This window comes from Osmerus mordax, chromosome 3, assembly GCF_038355195.1.
Source record: "Osmerus mordax isolate fOsmMor3 chromosome 3, fOsmMor3.pri, whole genome shotgun sequence".
Lineage (NCBI taxonomy): Eukaryota > Metazoa > Chordata > Actinopteri > Osmeriformes > Osmeridae > Osmerus > Osmerus mordax.
Window position 1 is genome coordinate 5,153,439 of NC_090052.1, and position 19,501 is coordinate 5,172,939.

Sequence of the window (19,501 nt, forward strand, 5' to 3'; positions counted from 1 at the left end):
AGCATTACTACATACATATGTACTTACAGTACAACTAAATAAAAATCCTGTCATGGAGAACTAGAAAGTTAAATTATTTAATTAAAGCATAGACATATTCCTTAAAGTGTGAATTTGAAATAGAATTTTGGTTTAAGTAATGGTAAGATTACAAATGGCATGTTTATGGATATTTGACTCACACACAATTTACTTTCATAGATTGTATCATATAATTTGAGTATTTGCACTCAACTTTTTCATGACTCACCTGAAACCATAAGTAGAAACATGCTAAACTGCTGACGTTTCCTCTCACAAAACCAGTAACACAGCTACGACATGGAAAAATAAGCAAACACTGATGCCATTCCAGAAAGCACATGGGACAAGATGACTCACCAACATCAAAAGTGCTCAGAAATGACAATGCACATTTTCTGGCTACCTGAAAGGTATGTTCTGGAAGTTAGTGCATCAGGTAGGTAACTTAACCTACAAACCAACTTGACCTTTAGTCAGTAAACTGGAGGAACGAAGATGTTGGTAGTTTCCTAGGTTCTTTAAATACTTACTTTGAAGTATTTTAATTACATTTGAAATTCTTGATTTACATTGTCTGATGCAATGTAACCAATGCAATTGTCATTTCTTCCCCAAAAGATAGTTGTAAAATGTAATTTTAAAAGCTCTGCATATTGCAGACCAGGATTTTTCCTGGCTCAAAAATAGGATTATATGGTGGGTCGTGTAACACATCCTAGAACATCTTACCTTTTAAATGCAAGTTGTGAAAATCTCTATTTTAATGGTGTTTCACTTGCACTGTTGTAACACGTGTTCACCTTGCTACTTCGTGTTGGGCTCGTTTTGTTAAGTAAAAAGTAATTTTACCTTTACTCTGAAAAGGCTAAGGCAGGCCGCCTTACCGTGCGTGTTCACTACAGCGGAGCGGGCGGCACGTCGGTGTCGGCTTTCAATTCATTTTCAATGAAACCGGGCGTTGACGCTCGCGCAGGGCATTGTGGGAGCATCACCCGGTTTCATTGAAAATGAATTGGAAGCCGACTCGCCGCTTGCTTCGCTGTAGTGGACACGCACGGTCAGTTTTTTCAATGCAGAAAAAACCCTGCATATATACTGTATTGTCTAAAACTGCAAGAGCTGATGACTCCAATAGTATTGCTTCAACAAACCAATCACTCATGCAGTGTTTTAACTGATTCACAAGGGTACTTCCAGTCTATAGATGGAATGTGAGATGAAGTCTTCTAGTATTTGTATCACAGTCCAGAATAAAAGCTTCTTCACGTCAGAGAGGAAAAGTTTATAGGTATAGACTAGTTATCAAAATGCCGTGTCAAATAAAAAATGAAAAACTATGCTAGTCGTTTTATTTTATAAACACTTTCATTTAAAATCAAACGGTAAATAATCCAAGCAACCTCATTTACTGCAACGTAATATGTATCTTCAACAACAGCTTTTTTCTTCAAATTAGGGACACTAAACTAAGGAAATACAGAGGTTTGGAAATCAGTGAGTGTGTGTCTACTTGTAAGGAAGAGAGACAGACCAACAATGTGTCATTTCTACACATGGTTAGAATACACACTGCCAGTAACAGATTCTAGAAATGTATAAAAGAGTTGGGGTTGCAGGTGGGTAGCTACTCCCAGGCAGGTTGGGAATCGGTGCTGATTCTAGTACACTGGGACAGAGTTGAAGGAAATGTGAAGGTATGTTCCAGCCTGGACTGTCGATCAATAGGGTCTGTCTCGACGATCCTGTCTGTGTTCTCCCCTGCAAGAGATTCAACTTCACTTTTCCAGTAATGGTAATGGAGTTTGGTCATATAATCTAACAATCATGACAAGGCAAGCAACTTGGTGTGTGTCTCTGCATCAGAGAATCTGTGTGTTTGGATGGTCACACTTGACAATCCCTCACCTCCCGTCCATTTTGCCAGGCCCGAATCCTCCCCGGTCACCCCCCCGGCCCCCTCTGAAGCCCCCTCTGTCCCCACCCCGGCCCCGGAAGCCTCCACGGTCAAAGCTGCCTCTGCCTCCATCTCCTCCGTAACCTCCTGAGAAAAAACAAGTGACGAAGAACTGCACTGAACGAGACATTGCTTCAAACAGACAGTGTCCAATGATTAAATACACAAACCTGGCCCAGTATTGTGGACACACATTTACGCTGTAAATCCTGTGTATATGCATTTGTTGTTAGGCACAAAGCCATCTTGTTGAATGATCCTTGGCCAACAAAAACAGGAAATGCCAGTTCTGAGAAAACTGACAGGACTTTGGAGGTAACCTTATACCCGGCTGTGCACATGTCACATCTGAGCCATCTAGTAAACCTAAAATGTATTAGCTGTTGTGACCTGCATCACAAAACAAACACCTTATATGTAGCTGTATCAGCCAACTACAGAGAAATGGTGCATTGTAAAAACAGTTTGTAGTGTCTTGGTGGTCTCAAAGCTAATAATCCTGTACTGAATGTAGTATTCATATCAAACATTACCTTTGCTGGCAGCTAAGTTCAAACAAATAATTGGTGGTTAGCCTTACCTCCTCCCAAAGGAGGTGACATCCCTCCAGCCACATCAGGTTTGGGCGCCTTGCATTGGTTACACTCGTTACGCCATGAGAAATTCAAGTTGCCACAATCCCTGAGTCACAAAGAGACACAAAAAATAACTGAAAAAACACCACCACCCCACTGATGAATGTATAATAAACAGTGTTGGGAATAACAAATTACAAAGTAACGCGTTACTGTAACTCCACTACTTTTGGCGGTAACTAGTAATGTAACTAATTACTTTTTTCAATTAAATAACGCAGTTACATTACTGAAATTTAAATGGGCTCGTTACTCGTTACTTTTTTCTTGCATGAATTCCCCAATTTCCTGTTTTTAATCTAACCTAAACAAGTTTACGGCGACGCAATGTATGAATGAATCAATCCCCATTTTAGACTAGCTCACAAACTGGCCGACAGTTCGGACCATGCAAGCTTTTTGTCATGGAAATATCAACATTATTTTTCCCTTGTCGAGATCAAGGATAAAATACTGGTTAGTTGTAGTTTGTGTGCAGGTGTGAGAACTTTATCCACTGCGAAGACTAGTAATTATAATCTTCACAAGCACCTAGTAAAACAACACGCTTCTACATTTAGTCAGTTTGGCAGACGCTCTTATCCAGAGCGACTTACATTAAGTACAGGGACATTCCCCCGAGGCAAGTAGGGTGAAGTGCCTTGCCCAAGGACACAACTTCATCTGGCACGGCCGGGAATCGAGCTGGAAACCTTCTGATTACAAGCCCGCTTCCCTAACCGCTCAGCCACCTGGCTTCCAAAAAGCTAATCGTAAAAGAACCCAGTGCTAGCTCCGCTGATTAAGCAGTCCGAGCCACTTCATCAAAACAGCCGAGGCTTGTTTTTTTAAACAGAAGTATTTCCAGTCTCTAAGCCAGACAGAACTAAACAGACTGATTGCCAGGTATGTTGTCAAGACATGTGACCTATGTCAACAGTTGAGTCCGTTGCCTTCAGGCAACTAATTAGCAACATACAATGATATAACATTTTACAGTTGTCTTGTCCCACACTGTGCCACTGCAACACTAAAATATTATAACTATCTGTGTGCGTTACATTAAAAGTAACGCAGCACTTTGAGCTGCAATTCTTGTATGAAAAGTGCTATTTAAATAAAGTCTTACTTACTTACTTTACCTTGTAACTAAGTACTTTTCTATGCAGTAACTAGTAAAGTAATGCAGTTACTTCTGAAATAAGTAACTAGTAACTGTAACTAATTACTAATTTTAGGTAACGTTCCCAACTGATAATAAACACACATGCGGGCAGGTGGTGAGGCACAAACTGACACAAGCAGATCACTCACGTGTTTGAACACTTCCAGTCTCCAGCCCTCTGCTGTCCACCACCACTTCCTCCGTTGCCACCAGAGAATCCACCTCCTCGGCCTCCTCCGAACCCACCACGACCCATCGGGCCTACAGGAACAGGAAAACGCGTCCACAGATTAGTGTCAATACATTCAATCACAAGCATGCCAACTTGATTATTACACAGATGTGCCCTTACATTTCACCACATTCGTTATTATGGCTCATTAGCGCAAAGAATTACAGGTCTAAATCTGAAATAAAAGTACATCCAAGACAACAATATTCATGAGCAGCATCAGATGAGCAACTAGTTTAGGAATCGAACACAGGACTCAACTGCAATGGTTTGGAAAGAGCAGACTTACCACATACACATTACCAAAATCCCCTTGTGCAACCTCACACATGAACTCACCAACAAGCTGATTCTCACCTCCTCGTCCACGACCACCTCCTCTCATGCCGCCACCCCTGCCCCCAAAGTCTGCTCTGCGGGTGGCAAAGGACACCTTGATGGGGTTTCCGTTAAAGTCTTTCCCTGGAAAGATGACAAAGGCATTTTTTTTTTTTTATTACCAGCATAAATGACGACTTCTGACACCACCACTTCATAAATCCAGTACTGTTCAAAGGTCTTAGGCACAAGTTCCACAAAGCAAAAGCAAGGAAAGCTGAAATGCTTTTGTAAATAGGGTGAACGAAATATGCTGAAATTGTGGTTCTGAATCTAATTGTTCAATTAAGAAAGGATGATCATAAGAAGAGAAAGAACAATGATCCACATTATCTTTTATACCCAAGTGTGAGGAACCAACTAACTATACCACATCTTGACCCATACTCATCAGCATTCATGGATAGCAATACAACCACTCAAGGACTCAGCATATTAACAACTGGGCGCCTCCCAGCCTACAACCAGGCACAATGTTGGTATTTGAGATCCGTGCAGAAAATATACCAGAAATGTTACATTGTAACAGATTCTATCAGGATTTTATCACCTGACCCAATCATTTCCACATTCACTAGTCGTATCACTGACATTTACCATCAAACCAGTCGATTGCAGCCTTGGCTGAGGGGGGATCATCAAAAGACACGGTAGCCTCGCCTTTGAGCTTCCCTGACTCTCTGTCCGTGTAGAGGTTGATCATTGGCTGGCCCGTCTTCTTATTGATCTGAGAAGGGAGGTGAAAAGGAAAATAATGTCCCTGGAATGTGTCTTAGTATCTACAGTGTTCTCTTTGGTGTTATTTTTTGTTACGTTTTAATTGCATCGTCTCTATATTTACCAAAATTAATTTTGTCTGAACTATTACACTGCAGATATGTACCACCTAACCCTAACCCATGCACATGACTAATAGAAACTGAAGCAGGTGTTTGAAGGCGATACGTAGTGTACGTTTGATGTGTGGGATGGGGCTGTACCTTGATTATGCCAATCTGCTTGAAGAAATCTGCCACAGAGTCCACGGTATAGGAGTCTCCAAGGCCTTGTACAAAGATGGTGTTGTTGTCAGAGTTATCCTGGTCTGGCACTATTGGGAACATAGACAGGAAGGTGCCAGTATAATCAGAGCTGAAAAGGGTAGAAACTGCAATAGTATTCAACTGCTAAAAACATTGAGCTAACAGCATAGCTACAATTAAATCTTATCAATGGAAATCCATTTATCTGAGATAGTCCTGGCAATTTACTTTTGTATGAAAGGAAAGTTTGAAAGGTGAAACCATGTTGTAGTTGGTTTGACCATAACCATCATAAAAAGTTACAATTCAGGTCAGTACTTACTGGAGTTGGGGCCCCCAGTAACCTGGTCCCTTGGACCTTAAGGAAGAGCACAGATAAATATGAATGTATTACAAAGCAGAGATTGTGGTTTAGAACCTATAGACAGGCTACTTAACAGTTCCATATCTTTCCACTCTCTCTCTCTCACACACACACGATTAAGTTCCATAACCTTCCCCCTTTCACTCTACAATGCAATCTATTCAGTGTGGAATGTGTGTGAGGGTCATTTCTCCAACCAGACAAAATGGGATGGATCACATGAACCATCTTTACTGGTCATATCACCTTGAAACCACCAGATCCAGGTAACAATCCTATTTGTCCTACAGTTTTTTTTAGACTAACACTAACCCACAACTTCTTGATATCACGTTTTGAATGATCATCCATGCCTTCCCACATACCGTACCAAAAAAGCACCCTTTAATCAAGAGCAAAATTTGATATGTGTGGTAAAGGAACATTATAATCTTTGAACTCAGTACTCCAATAGGACAGTAGACATTGTGGAAGCATTTAGGACCACATTTAAATCGGATGTTTCATGACTCACATTTGGTACTTTGCAGTGCTCCATTCCAGTTTTTATCCCAGCACACGCATGCACACACAGTACTCCACGCAAGCACACCACAACATCCAGTTCCTGTTGCTTCATGTGGATTATAACCCCACACATCATGGCCTTAGTACATCTAAACCGCAACAAGCTTCATATGTAGCGAAAGTAGGTCACATTACACACAGCAACACTTAATGGAACCAAGTTTTGAACATCATGTTAATTTTGATGCAAATTGTATTGTATCCTTTAAAACAGTCTTCAGTTAATGTTTTGACTGTTTTTGACTTTTCTTTTTGTTGTGCAACAGGCACGGAACACAACTGTATTATTTACTCAGCAATAAATCAGCAAGCACCTAAAAGACTATTCTCAACATTGCACAAACCCACCATGCACTGACTATTATAGCATCTTCAGTAAAACCTCTGGCTTTCGGGACACACTGACACTGTCCATGGTAGTAATTAGTTATGGTAATTTATGTATCTATTTTCATAGATTGGGAACACATTTACATGGAACATATTCAGTCAAGTTTCCTCAGTGTGAGATCAAGAGAGTATACATTTTCCTATTCAGTTAAACGGCCCAGATAAATTGAAAACGTTCTTAACCCTTGTACATTGTAACACTTCAAAATTTATTTTAATGTGCCAACTAACCCCTCATTTTCAGTGAACCACTCCTATTTACTAAAGTATGAAGCTTTGTTTTTACAATGCCATTCCTTTACTGTTGACGTCTATGGTTATGTATGGGGGATATTTTTACATTATTACATTACATTATTTCTGCCTTGTATCAGAATCAGAAAGGGATTTATTCGCCATGAAAGTTTGCACAGACAAGGAATTTGCTTTGGCAGGAAGGTGCATACAATAAACATATACCTAAAATTTAAATATGTGGACTAACTATACTAAGGGTACATAAACTAGCAGTACTAAGTGGGATAAATATTTATTTATCCCACTTATTAAGGGTTAAGCAATTGAGCAGTTGACCCAACTCTGCTTCACATTGCAACACCATTTCTTCCATATCCGTCTGTGGAAACTAACAATGAACCTTTTGGCTTTGTAGAGGCCATAATGCACAGATATATTAGGCAAGCTCATTTGTAGATTGACAACCTGATGATTATGGCTTTGAGTTTCTTATGTTTTGAGTTTCTTCCTTCTTTGAGAATGAATTCTAGAATCAAATCTTCAAAATGAAAGAATACCAATGTTAAACTTTTAGTATTTGGGATAGCATAAGTTGATAAATGTGCCATGTTTGTTAGTAACAACGTAATGCAACTAGTTGTACAAATAAAGCTTTTATGCAACAAAACTGAGTGAACCATTTGAAATTGTCCTAACTGCATTTAGTTGTTCAAATACTATTGGAAATTATGTGCAAAAGTAAATAAATAAATACTAGGACAAAACAATCTGCTCATATTTTACTTACTTGTTAACTCATGCAGTAACAAATATTAAAGGATTTACCACCATTTATTACATTTTGCGGACAGGCATCTGCGAAAAGCTTTTCTTAAAGATCAAACATCGGAGGATCCTTGTGGTACTGTCCTTAACACACAAGTTCATACCATTAAATGACAAGTGGAAGCCAAGTGAATACAGCTCATCAATTATTTTGTGTATATTAAAGATTAACATGACAGGTTATGTGGAAACCCCCAACCAATAATAAAAATAAATCTGCTTTACGATCAACTTATTTAAAACGAACTTGCCAATGTGAACAAATTGTAAGAAGAGAAATAAGTGCTCAGGCCTATAAGTGTTCAGGCTTATTTAAGAATCTAAAATGTTTCCTTCATTTTAAGATTGTCATACCACCATGCAAGAGTATCAAAGATCAGATCCTTTTTTGGATATGACAAGGCACTTTTGAGAGGTAGGGTTCTGCATATAACATGGACCTTTCTGAGAGGTAGGGTTTGGCACAACAAATGAGACAAACGTAACATCTACTTTCAACACATGGTCGATTCAGAGCAGAGAAAACTATGAGCAAGCTAGGCACGAGAACCCTGAACGAAACAGTCAGTCAAAAAATATTTGAGTGACTCCACAATAAAAGGCGAAAAAAGGCTTTGTTGTATTACAGTCTAGTCCCCCCTACTGGACTTTATAGTGAAGGGTAAACACACACAAAGACACAGGTTGTTCTTACCTGTAGAGTAAACATGCAAAACATGCCACACTACACAGCATATTGAGGTGCTTCTTCCATAACCAGACATCATCCATCCATTACTCAGACATTACAAAAACTAGGAACACATAGTTTTTCGGTGCCAATCTCACCGCAATAATATTATGCTATTCATTCACAGTCAGTGCTGAATTGATAAGCTTGCCAATGCACGTTGACAAATAATTTACTTTTGTTTTTCTTATCGACAGTGGTTTCTTTAGAGGTTATTCATTCAACAGTAGTGTTCACCTTTTACCACACCTAATACAACAAAATAATTCAACAGACAAAGAACACTGTCCACTTTCTAATAATTTCAACATTTTAAACTCAAATCCCTTATTTCTTAAGCTTTGACTCTTTAAAACTATCAAACCTGTTGTTTAAAGAGTTTTGCCACTTACCACCAAACTTATTGAATCCTCCTCGATCGCCCATTCTGATGAAGAAGGAAAGAAAAGCGACACGCATTGAAGGTTGGTGTTGACCGAGCCATTTCTCTCCTGGGGTTTCCTCCCCTCTTTATGTTTTCCGTATCCAAACCCATCTTTGCCCTCTTTTTACCCCTCTCACCCTTCACTTGTCTCTTCAACCAAGATCAGGCTTTATCTTTTTTTCACGTGTTCCTTGTGGTCAGAGATTTGGGACAAAGGATCAGTTAATGACCTTGTCTGTTTGCTTCCCATGATCTCAGTCTTCCACTCTTACAATGGAACTCTAAACCAAAGACTTAATAGAACATCCAGTCACGCCTTATTGGTGTGTGGACACTTTTAACTGTGATGATCTCCATTACAAGGAGAAACCCCATACCAAAGGTCATTGATTCCTGGATTTGCTGTGACATGGATGCTTTACAATGTACTCATTTTGCAAACAGATGCATAACTCTGGGTTCAAAACAAGGAAGGAAGATTTCACCCAAAAATGTAGCTTCTGTGAACATCCTCAACACTCTCTTGATAAATATATGGCTTTGGTGTGTGGTGTATTTCCTACAAGACAGTGTTCAAGGTGCATGTCCCTTGAGTATTCCTTCATCCTTTCTAAATTCATTTCTATGTCCTCTCTTTCTATTGCTCCCCTAATTAAAAAATAAATAAACCCACCCTGGAGAGGCAATATCCTAGGAGGAGATTAAGAGATTCATTAAAGCATTATATCACAGTGATCCTGTGGGGTGGGTAGGGGGTTGTGTTAGAGGTGGGGAGGAGGGGAAGCAGGGTGATAACGATGTCATGTAATGTGTATGAGTGTGGACAGAATCAATGCACATATTGTCTTTTCACCTTTATACTGACCACAGTGCTGACCAACATACTTTGTCATGTTCTCTTTCATGCATCTATTTAAATATGTAAATCTGTCTAAATTTACAGGGTTGATGAAGTAATTACATGGTACAAGTTATTTCCTTCCCACAGATGTGACTGGCATGTTTTACATATTGCCCTGGAAAAGAAGCAACTTCACCCCCCCCCCCAAAAAAAGAATCTCAAGAAATTCAAGTCTTTTAAATGTTTTACTTCCCCTCAGGCAAAGTAAATCAAATCTCAGACCTTATACAGTTGCAAAAACTGTCATATTTTACTAGCAGTAGCTGGCGAGGAAACTTCCACATAAAAAATATAATGCCACACATATTAACACACATTCCTTTCACAAACCCAGCAGATTTTACTTAGTTTATTTGCCAATATTGATTAGATAGAAGGGGGAAAAGCCATTTTAACACCTTAAATGTTTAAATGGTAAAAAAGCAAGTTGAGTGGTGCCATGTTGCTTTGAATGCCTTTGACTGACCGTGTGCTGTAACAGTCAATGGTTGTACTGGATAGACCATTTAGAATTCTACGATATCTGTGGAAAGTTTGGATTTATACCCAAACCCATTGCTCCCTTAAACATTTCTTTGAATCCTTTAAAACTAAAAAGCACACCACTTTTACTATAGCAAAATAATCACATCAGACATGGAAAAGGTTTCATAGCTTGCTTGCTAGCCAATTTTTTTTTCTGAAATTACATTGTTTTGTTATACAGCTTGTTTGGGACAAATTAATTACATTTATCTATTAAGACTGATGGGAGAGAGAGGTATTGATTCCAATGAACTGCCACAATCCGGTTGGCTGTAATGCTAATTTCCCAGGGAAAATTACAACCCAAACAAGCAATGGCCTTAGGCCAAGGTCCACTGACCTTCTGTGTCCAAATGGATAAAACACAGCTCGCCTGGGGTCCTGAGCAGAGATAGAAGTAGCATAGAGCTGGTCACACCTCCAAGAGCACCGTTTACCAGCATTCATATGCATAGTGACCAGCAATGTACCTTTCCCAAAGGCAACCTTACTTCCTACCAACTATGGCATCCTTTTTTCCTATCCTTCCCCCAGGAAGTGCTGCATTGATTCTGATCTATTCTTAACTGGTACAAATTCCATTAGGTCATTATGTCTGTGGTGTTACACGACCCACCACCTAAGACTATTTTTAAGCAAGGAAAAACCCTGATTACAAATGACAGCATTCCATGACACGTCTTTCTTTACATCATTGAGGTTTCCTCCAACCAGCTGATTCCCTAGAGAGTGGTTTCTTTACTATTTGGACATGTGACTAGATCAGAGCATATGTTGGTTTGTACTGACCACATTGTTCACTGCACCTGCAGCAAACCATGATGCTTGTAGGTACAAATTGATCCATTTGTGTAGACCTGTGGTCGGTTTTTCGTACGTCGCTTATTACACCCGAGTTCAATTGACACATCCAAGATGACATCATCTTGCTAATCATGATCTGGCTAATTAGGTTCACACCCATGTTGTTTATGATTGGTATAGCTGGAGTGAGTTATGCGTTGGTCTCAAAGGGGGTATGTATCGATAGTAGAAACCTTAATGAGCAACGCTGCTATTGGCTGCTCACCATGGCCAAAAAGAGCGCCCCGTTTTTGTACTCAACAGAGCCAACAAAGCAAGAGCTTGCTCGAAGGTTACTCCGAATTTTAAGATTTAATCAAAACAGCAGGGAACACCTCAAAGTCTGCAAAGTCCAGGAGAGAGGACTGGCAAAAAGTAGCAGACAAATGAGTGTCAAATGGGAGTCAGATGGCTGAGCGGTGAGGGAGTCGGGCTAGTAATCTGAAGGTTGCCAGTTCGTTTCCTGGCTGTGTCAATTGACGTTGTGTCCTTGGGCAAGGCACTTCACCCTACTTGCTTCAGGGGGGAATGTCCCTGTACTTACTGTAAGTCGCTCTGGGTAAGAGCGTCTGCTAAATGACTAAATGTAAATGTATAGTAGTGACCACATTGAATGTTTTATCGCTTATTACAGTAGGCAAGGCCTATTTGTTTTTGTATTTTCTTATTTTCATAATTACTTTATCGTCTTTAATGTCGTTACAACAAATTAATGATGTAAATAACACCCTTACGAGAAACCGATCTCTCTCAAAAAGTATAGTAGGCTAGCCAGTCTCGCTGTGCTCAAGGATCTGTCTATCACGCAATGCGCGGTTAATTCAGGTTCATTTTTAATTCTGCTAATTATTTTTGCACCTTCCGCAACAGGTTCTTGTCGTAAAAACAGACGACACATGGCTGTGACAGACTTCCTGTATCACCTCTGCTTATAAAGTCGCTATCAAATCTTGTTTACATAAAATAAGCCTGCTCCCGAGCAGGTTTGAGCTAAAGGACTTGTTGCTATGACAGCAAGTCCAGAATAAGCTTCGAAGAACCGAACAATCCAAGATAATGACAAATCGTCAACAATCAAATCCAGCTAACTGAGTTAGCGACGTATGAAGAACGGGCCCCTGTTCATCATTTACAGGCATTCCAGCTTCTAACCTTCACATGTAGCTCCATATGCAGTGTGAACCTATTAGAACGCCTACCAGCGTGAGTATTTATGAGTTGGAATCTAAAGACTGATGTTCACGATGCATGAAGATGATCAGTGTGTGTGAATTTAAGAGACACTTTCAGTCTCAGTCATGTGAGTGCTAAAAAGAGAAAGACGATTGCACTGTGTATACTTGCCGGACACATATTTTGAAGGGGGACTTGTTCAAGAGGTGACAGAGACAGAACAGATGTGTGTGTGTGTGTGTGGGGAGGAGGAAGAGTCTTTAGATGCTTACCCCATGCCCCCTCTACCTCTTGGTCCACCACGGCCACCACGGTCAAAACCTTGATCCGCCCCGCGACCTCCATATTCTCCATCCTCTCCACGGCCCCTAGCACCACGTCCATCATGATCTCCATAACCTCCATCCTGGCCCCCATATCCTCGACCACCGCCACTCATAGGCGGAGTATCCTGTCCATATCCTGAGGGCCAGAAGAAAGACAGTTTTAGACAAAGCTTTAGCTTTCGTTGCGTATGGGGCTGTGTAGCCCTGTTGACCCCTGTCCACTGCCGAAAGCGCCTACAGTGGGCACTTGAACACCAGAACTGGACCACAGAGCAATAAAAGAAGGTGGCCTGGTCTGATGCATTACATTTTCTTTGACATCGCGATGATGGCTGGGTGTTTGTGCATCGCTTACCTGGTGAACACATGGCACCAGGATGCACTATGAGAAGAAGGTAAACTAGCGAGTCAGGTGGCTGAGCGGTTAGGGAATCGGGCTAGTAATTTGAAGGTTGCCAGTTCGATTCCCAGCCGTGCCAAAAAAATTACGTTGTGTCCTTGGGTAAGGCACTTCACCCTACTTGCCTCGGGGGAATGTCCCTGTACTGTAAGTCGCTCTGGATAAGAGCGTCTGCTAAATGACTTAATGTAAACTGGCAGACGCAGTGTGAAGCTTTGGGCAACTTTCTGCTGGGAAAACTTGGGTCCTGCCATTTACGTAGATTACATACCACCTACCTAAGCATTGTTGCAGACCATGAACACTCTTTAATGGATACGATATTCCCGTATCCAATGCAGTGGCATCTTTCAGCAGGACAATGCGGCCTGCCACAAAGCAAAAACGGACACACACATCCAAAGCTTTCTGGCAATGCTGGCCTGACCAAGCCACCACCCATCACTTCTTGGCTTCAAGCAAAGGCCCTGGTGTATATTTGTGGTAATGCATTTCCGATTTGGTATCCAAATGGTAAAAAGTTCACATTTTGGCACATTGAAATTATAGGCCAAGAGTAACTACCACACCCCAAATGGACCACCATTGCCCATAGGTGGCGCTATAGACGTTGCCCCAATTCATAGTTTTCACGTGACGTCACGTTCCAAGGGGCACGCCCCCTTGGAGGGCAAAAAAGACTTTCCACTGCCCGCCACCCATTATAAAGTCATACATTTTCTTTGAGTTTGTTGCTTTTGTGTTGCCAAAATGCCGGATGGTTGTTGTTCTATCTAAAGAAAACCCAGAGAGGAGGAGATTGTGGATTTGTGCCATTAAATCTAACGTTACCTCTGTCTTTTATGTAATCGGTTTGACATAGTTTGTTGTGTATCGAGGCGACCAACTGCAGTGGTCGTAGTGAGTTAAAGTTAGCAAGTTAGCTAAATAGTTGGATTGTTGTGTTAGACACAACTAAACTCAAAATGCATTTGGAATTAAATTATTTTGAAATCCCTTTACACCGATATTCAGAATCAGGTTCATTCACCATGTATGTTATACAAACACGGAATTTGCTGTGGCAGGGAGGTGCAAAACACTAAACATATACAGATCTTAAATTAAGTAAAAGTACAAAAGTTTAACCATTTCTAAGAACTAAACATCTAAGAATACAACAATTTAAATATAAAATAAAATATATATAAAAATAAGAATAGAATGAGCAGCGTGAATGGTCAACATAGTGCAATCGGATACTGAGATAAAGTGGCTTATGCATACTGAATTGCCATTAGATGGACTTATAATATCCCATGGCTTCTCCTACCACTGCTACGCTGACGACACGCAGCTGTACCTGTCGTTCCCCCCGACCGATCCGGGGATCTCAGCTAGGATTGAGGCCTGCCTCACAGACATCTCCGCCTGGATGACCGAGCACCACCTCCAGCTGAACCTCGCCAAAACAGAACTTCTCATCATCCCGGCTAAACCCTCCATCTCCCACGATCTCTCAATCACCCTGGGATCTGCGACGGTGACCCCTTCATCCTCTGCCAGGAACCTTGGGGTTACCATGGACGACGAGCTCTCCCTCACGGCCCACATTGCTGCGGTCTCCCGGTCGTGTAGATTCACCCTCTACAACATCCGGAAGATCAGGAGATACCTGTCTGAGCACTCCACCCAGCTGCTAGTCCAAGCACTTGTCCTCTCCAAGTTGGACTATTGCAACTCGCTGCTCGCTGGTCTCCCAGCATGTGCAACCCGCCCTCTTCAGAGGATTCAGAACGCAGCGGCCCGCCTGGTCTACAATCTACCCAGACGCTCCCATGTTACCCCGCTCCTCGTCTCTCTCCACTGGCTACCTATCATGGCCCGTATCAGATTCAAGACCCTGGTATTGACCTTCCGAGCAGTGAACGGGACTGCACCCGTCTACATCAAGTCTCTCCTGCAGCCTTACACCCCCACCCGTCACCTACGGTCTTCTTCAGACAACCGCCTTGTGGTCCCACCGCTCAAGACCGCCCGGTCCCAACACAAGCTCTTCTCCTGTCTGGCCCCCCAGTGGTGGAATCAACTCCCCACCTCCATCAGAGATACTGACTGTCTCTCCACCTTCAAGAAAAGGCTCAAGACGCACTTGTTCCGGGAGTACAACGGTACTTAGGAATGGTTCGCTTGACCCGATGTTAGTTTCCTCAAGGATCACAATGACTCTTGCTTAGAGACTTGTTGCTCTTGTGGTTAGAGGTAACTGTTTTAAATTTTTGTTCTCGCTGTGATATATTGTTTTTTATTACTGTTGCTTAATTTTTTCCACAGGTACACTTGCACTTATAGCGGTTCATGTTGTTTAATTGTAACTTGTTTAACTACATGCTCTTATGGTTCTTCCCTTTGGCACTTACTTTGGTTGTTCACAATGTGTGCTTCGTGTTTTGGCTACTCGCGATGTTTTTTGGCTATCTTGTTGTTATGATCAGTGACCTATGCACTTTGTAAAGCTCTCTCTTGGAAGTCGCTTTGGATAAAAGCGTCTGCTAAATGAATAAATGTAAATGTAAATGTATCCAAGGTAGAGCTAAACTCCTCAAAAGTGATCACAACCACTTGTCACTGTGTGAAAGAATTTGCCTTTATTGTGTATAGTCGATCAATTTATCTTCTGTCCCGTCGTTTGAAGCATACATTTTAGCCACAGCGTTCATCTCCCATTATTGATCACTTCACGTTAATTATCGGAGGGCGTGTGTTATCAGTGTAACGGACCTTTCTAAGTTCTGCGGGAAGGGGGGTGTTTTGTCCCTCGGGAGTTGCCGTAGGCGTGGTGCTGGGGTAAGCGTGGGTAGAAGAAAGTGGGTGTGTCTATTACCGAACACTTTACGAAGTACACTGCAATACAGTACACTGCAATACAGTGCACTTACATCTGTAGTGCACTCCGTCGCTGATTAGTGCTGTCTCAAATGGAACACTTACGTTAACCACTTGGCAGAAGTGACGGACGCAAATCTGCTCGCGGCACCCGCGAATCTAAGGCGGAAGTGACGGACTCAAATCTGCTCGCAAGTCATTTCGTCCGCCATTATTTTAGAAATTAAATGAAAAGCTGCCGAAAGGGCTCCTCCTCTTCCGCTACGTAGCCAAGATGGCGCCCGTTTAGGGCGAGTAGTGTCCATCGTTGTACACTGCATTTTTTTACCGTTTGCAGTGCGCCATCCGGGTACTTTCAGTGCCCTGAATTCTGTTGGTTCTGTCAGTGTAAGTGCCCTAAGCACTGAAAGTCAGTGCTCGAAGTGCACAAGTGCTCGGTAGTAGACACAGCCAGTGAGTTGAGTGGAATGCTATGTCTAATAGAGAAGTGTCATAAAAATACAAGTTGTGCAAAGAGACCGTGTCCGTGTTTATTGTCCACATAAAGTTATCTCGAAAGAAACTACAAAAAGCTTGGCTACATCAGCAAACGTTCGCGTTGTCGTGTTAACCCATAATTAAACTGAGCATATCGATTTTTAATCCATTATTAAACTTCGCATTTTAATTGTTTAACAGCATGGCCGATGTTTGACACTGTCATATTATATGATTTGACCTTGGCTGAAAATTGAAAAATATTAGCTAAGCTAGCGTAGCTAATAGAAGTGTAGAAGAACAGCAACGGAAAAATCAGGAGGATCATAGAGGCACTTTGGCCAACCAGAAGGAAACTTAAAGGGTCTTTTGGCAGCGCTTTCTAAGATCTTTTTATATTGTCACTATCAGTAGTTGGAGGTGTGTGCTGTATTTTCAAAATATGCATTGTTGGGGAACAGAAATCTGTCAACCCGTCCTTCTTTGACCCATTATCTTGTATCTAAATATAATAAAATAATATAGATAAGTACAGTACACAAGTACTGTTGTGTTGATCTTACTGTAGTGTTGATCTTGACCTTCAGTAAATATTTGTAAATAAATGACACAATTGTATGTATTTCGTGGCTAAAAAACTAATTTTGGCCAAAGTGACAAATTTATCAACACAGAGTTTTCTGAACCCTTTGTTTGATATTTATGAATAAATATATTAGAATTTCAATAGTTTACAATATTGTTCATTTCCTACAATCAAAGGCTTTTCACATTGTTTCCAGACCTAGGTTAATACTCACAGAAGTTCAAGACCTCAAGGACCAGGGGGGTATTCGTCGTAGCTCGCTAAGCGGTTTAGCGAGCTAATTTTCAGGCTAAGATAAAAAACGCCCCACTTTTTGGTTCGTGGAAGCAACTTTCGATAAATCACCATAGTAACATATCAATTAGCACTAACCTGGGGCCTGTACTACGAATCAAGATCAACATGCTCTGGATCACTTTCAGTTACCCGGCTACGCGAAGCGTAACAATCGCAATCACGATAAGTGGTATCACGACGGCGGTTATCAACTATAACTCAACCCAGATCTTTCCAATCTAGAGACGTGCGCGTTCACATAAAAGGGCGGTGTTTGCACCGTATGTCCAATTGCAAACATGGACAAAACAAGAGCCGCATATTTCACACAGGAGGAGCCGACAATAATCTTCCAAACTTTGTCTACTCCTCCTGCGTGAAATATTGTAATACAAACATATCAGGAATACAGACATATACTACAGACAAAAATCAACAAAGTCGCTGCTACCAAGCTGGCAGAAAATAACAGACGCTGTAAATGCGTAAGCTACATGACTACACGACTTATTGATATCTTGTGCGGTGCCCCAGGCACAAGATGTGACCATAATTACACGTGTGCATTCCATAACGTTAAACTTTTGTTGCTGTATTATTTTAGTTGCAACCCTGGCAGTGGCAAACGATCGTGGGAGCAAATAAAAAATAAATATAAAACCATAATTCAAAACGGTAAATGGCAGTAGGCAATACCTACTTGCACATATTTTAAGGCCAACAAGTACAAGGCTGAATTGCCTGAGTCAGTCCCTTTTGTAGGATATTGGTATAGCTACAAAGGGCCTATAGAACAATGAAATTGCTTGCAGCCAACAGGAAGAAAAAGAAGGCAGGAAAACTGGGGGGGCCTCCTCCACAGGACTTCATTCCTGCTGAGGAGCTGGCCCTCTCCAGCTATCAGGGTCGCCCCATGATGGAAGGAGTGGAAGGGGGCATTTCTTCAGACCCTGGTGGCAGCAGCTCGGAAACCCAAGCATATGTATGTTTCAAGTATGTGACTATCTATGTGGTCTATGTGACCATGTTCATTCAACAATTATTTATGAATATTGTAGGAGTGAAATGTATTACTGTTCTCTGCAGTGACAGGAAATACAGTGGTGTTGCTGCCACCACCCATTGTTGTCCCACTATGCCATACAGAGGTAACAGTGAAACTAATAGTCATACGCCAGTAGTATGTATGCCATATGTGGTTGCTGAATATTGATCAAATGTGCCATTTACTTTCTCAAGTGGAGGTCCTAGATGATCAGGAAACTGTGTCTGCCTGCTCAGAGAGCATTTTGGGGGTACACTTTTGAGTTTTATTTACCACTTGCAACACAGATGGTAAGAGTGTGTGAACGTGTGGCTGTGATTGAAGTGTCTGTAATGACTTGCTAATGGTGGTGGTCTGAACATGAGACACAAGTCCTTACAGTGCTCATTTCAAATATGACTCAATTGATTAAATTGCGGTGTTAAAGGAACGTCTTCCTCCCCCTGAGCCTATAGGCCTCCACTTCAAGGCCAAGACAAAGACACAAATTATAAGCAATGAACCTTGAAACACAGTAGTCAAATGGACACCTTCAACTTTCTCCAAGTATGCCTTGCAAAGGGACAATGTTCTTTGTTTCAGGTTGGAGCAGACCATGTGAGGGCCCTATATAAAAGAACCCTGGAGCTCGATATAGAGTATAAGAGGCTCGATATAGAGTATAAGAGGCTTGATATAGAGTATAAGAGGCTTTTAATAAAAAAAAAACAAGGCTGGCGTTTCTGTGTTCCTAGTGAAGGGAGAACACATAAGGATGTATTTGCTACACTTTGTTTTACGTTTTGGTCTTTTTATACCTTTTTGTGGCTTTTTTTGTTGTGCATTTTGAGTCTTTTGTGGGGGTTTTCACCATTTCTTTCAATGTCCTATTTATTATTTTTGAAAAATGCTATAAAAGTGAATGAAACATCCAAATTCAATGAAAGTAGTGAAAGTTTCATTTATTTAACTTGTGAAGAGCATTGTATGGTACCATACACATTGTTCTTTTTGGTTTGAAATGTTTTGGTTGAAAGAAACACACATTTCTGATATGGAAATTATTAGAAAAAGGCTCAAAGCAACCCAAGGACAACAGAATGGGTTAAGGGGAGACACCCCAGTGAATAGGGATAACATATCAACATGAAACCTCCCCAGTTGATAACTAATATTAGG

The 19,501-nt window shown here is 41.2% G+C and overlaps 1 protein-coding gene across 1 annotated transcript; it reads right to left on the reverse strand.

Annotated features, from left to right (window-relative positions):
* Positions 1-1,646: 1,646 nt before the first annotated feature.
* Positions 1,647-13,062, reverse strand: LOC136940229 (RNA-binding protein FUS-like). The gene is made up of 11 exons (XM_067232290.1): positions 13,050-13,062; positions 12,641-12,830; positions 8,895-8,929; positions 5,712-5,747; positions 5,348-5,457; positions 4,965-5,094; positions 4,329-4,451; positions 3,907-4,018; positions 2,559-2,659; positions 1,930-2,065; positions 1,647-1,782 (listed from the first exon to the last, which is right to left on the reverse strand). Exons 1-11 carry the CDS (start codon positions 13,060-13,062, stop codon positions 1,743-1,745), a joined length of 1,026 nt encoding a protein of 341 aa, XP_067088391.1. The 3' UTR covers positions 1,647-1,742.
* Positions 13,063-19,501: the final 6,439 nt, after the last annotated feature.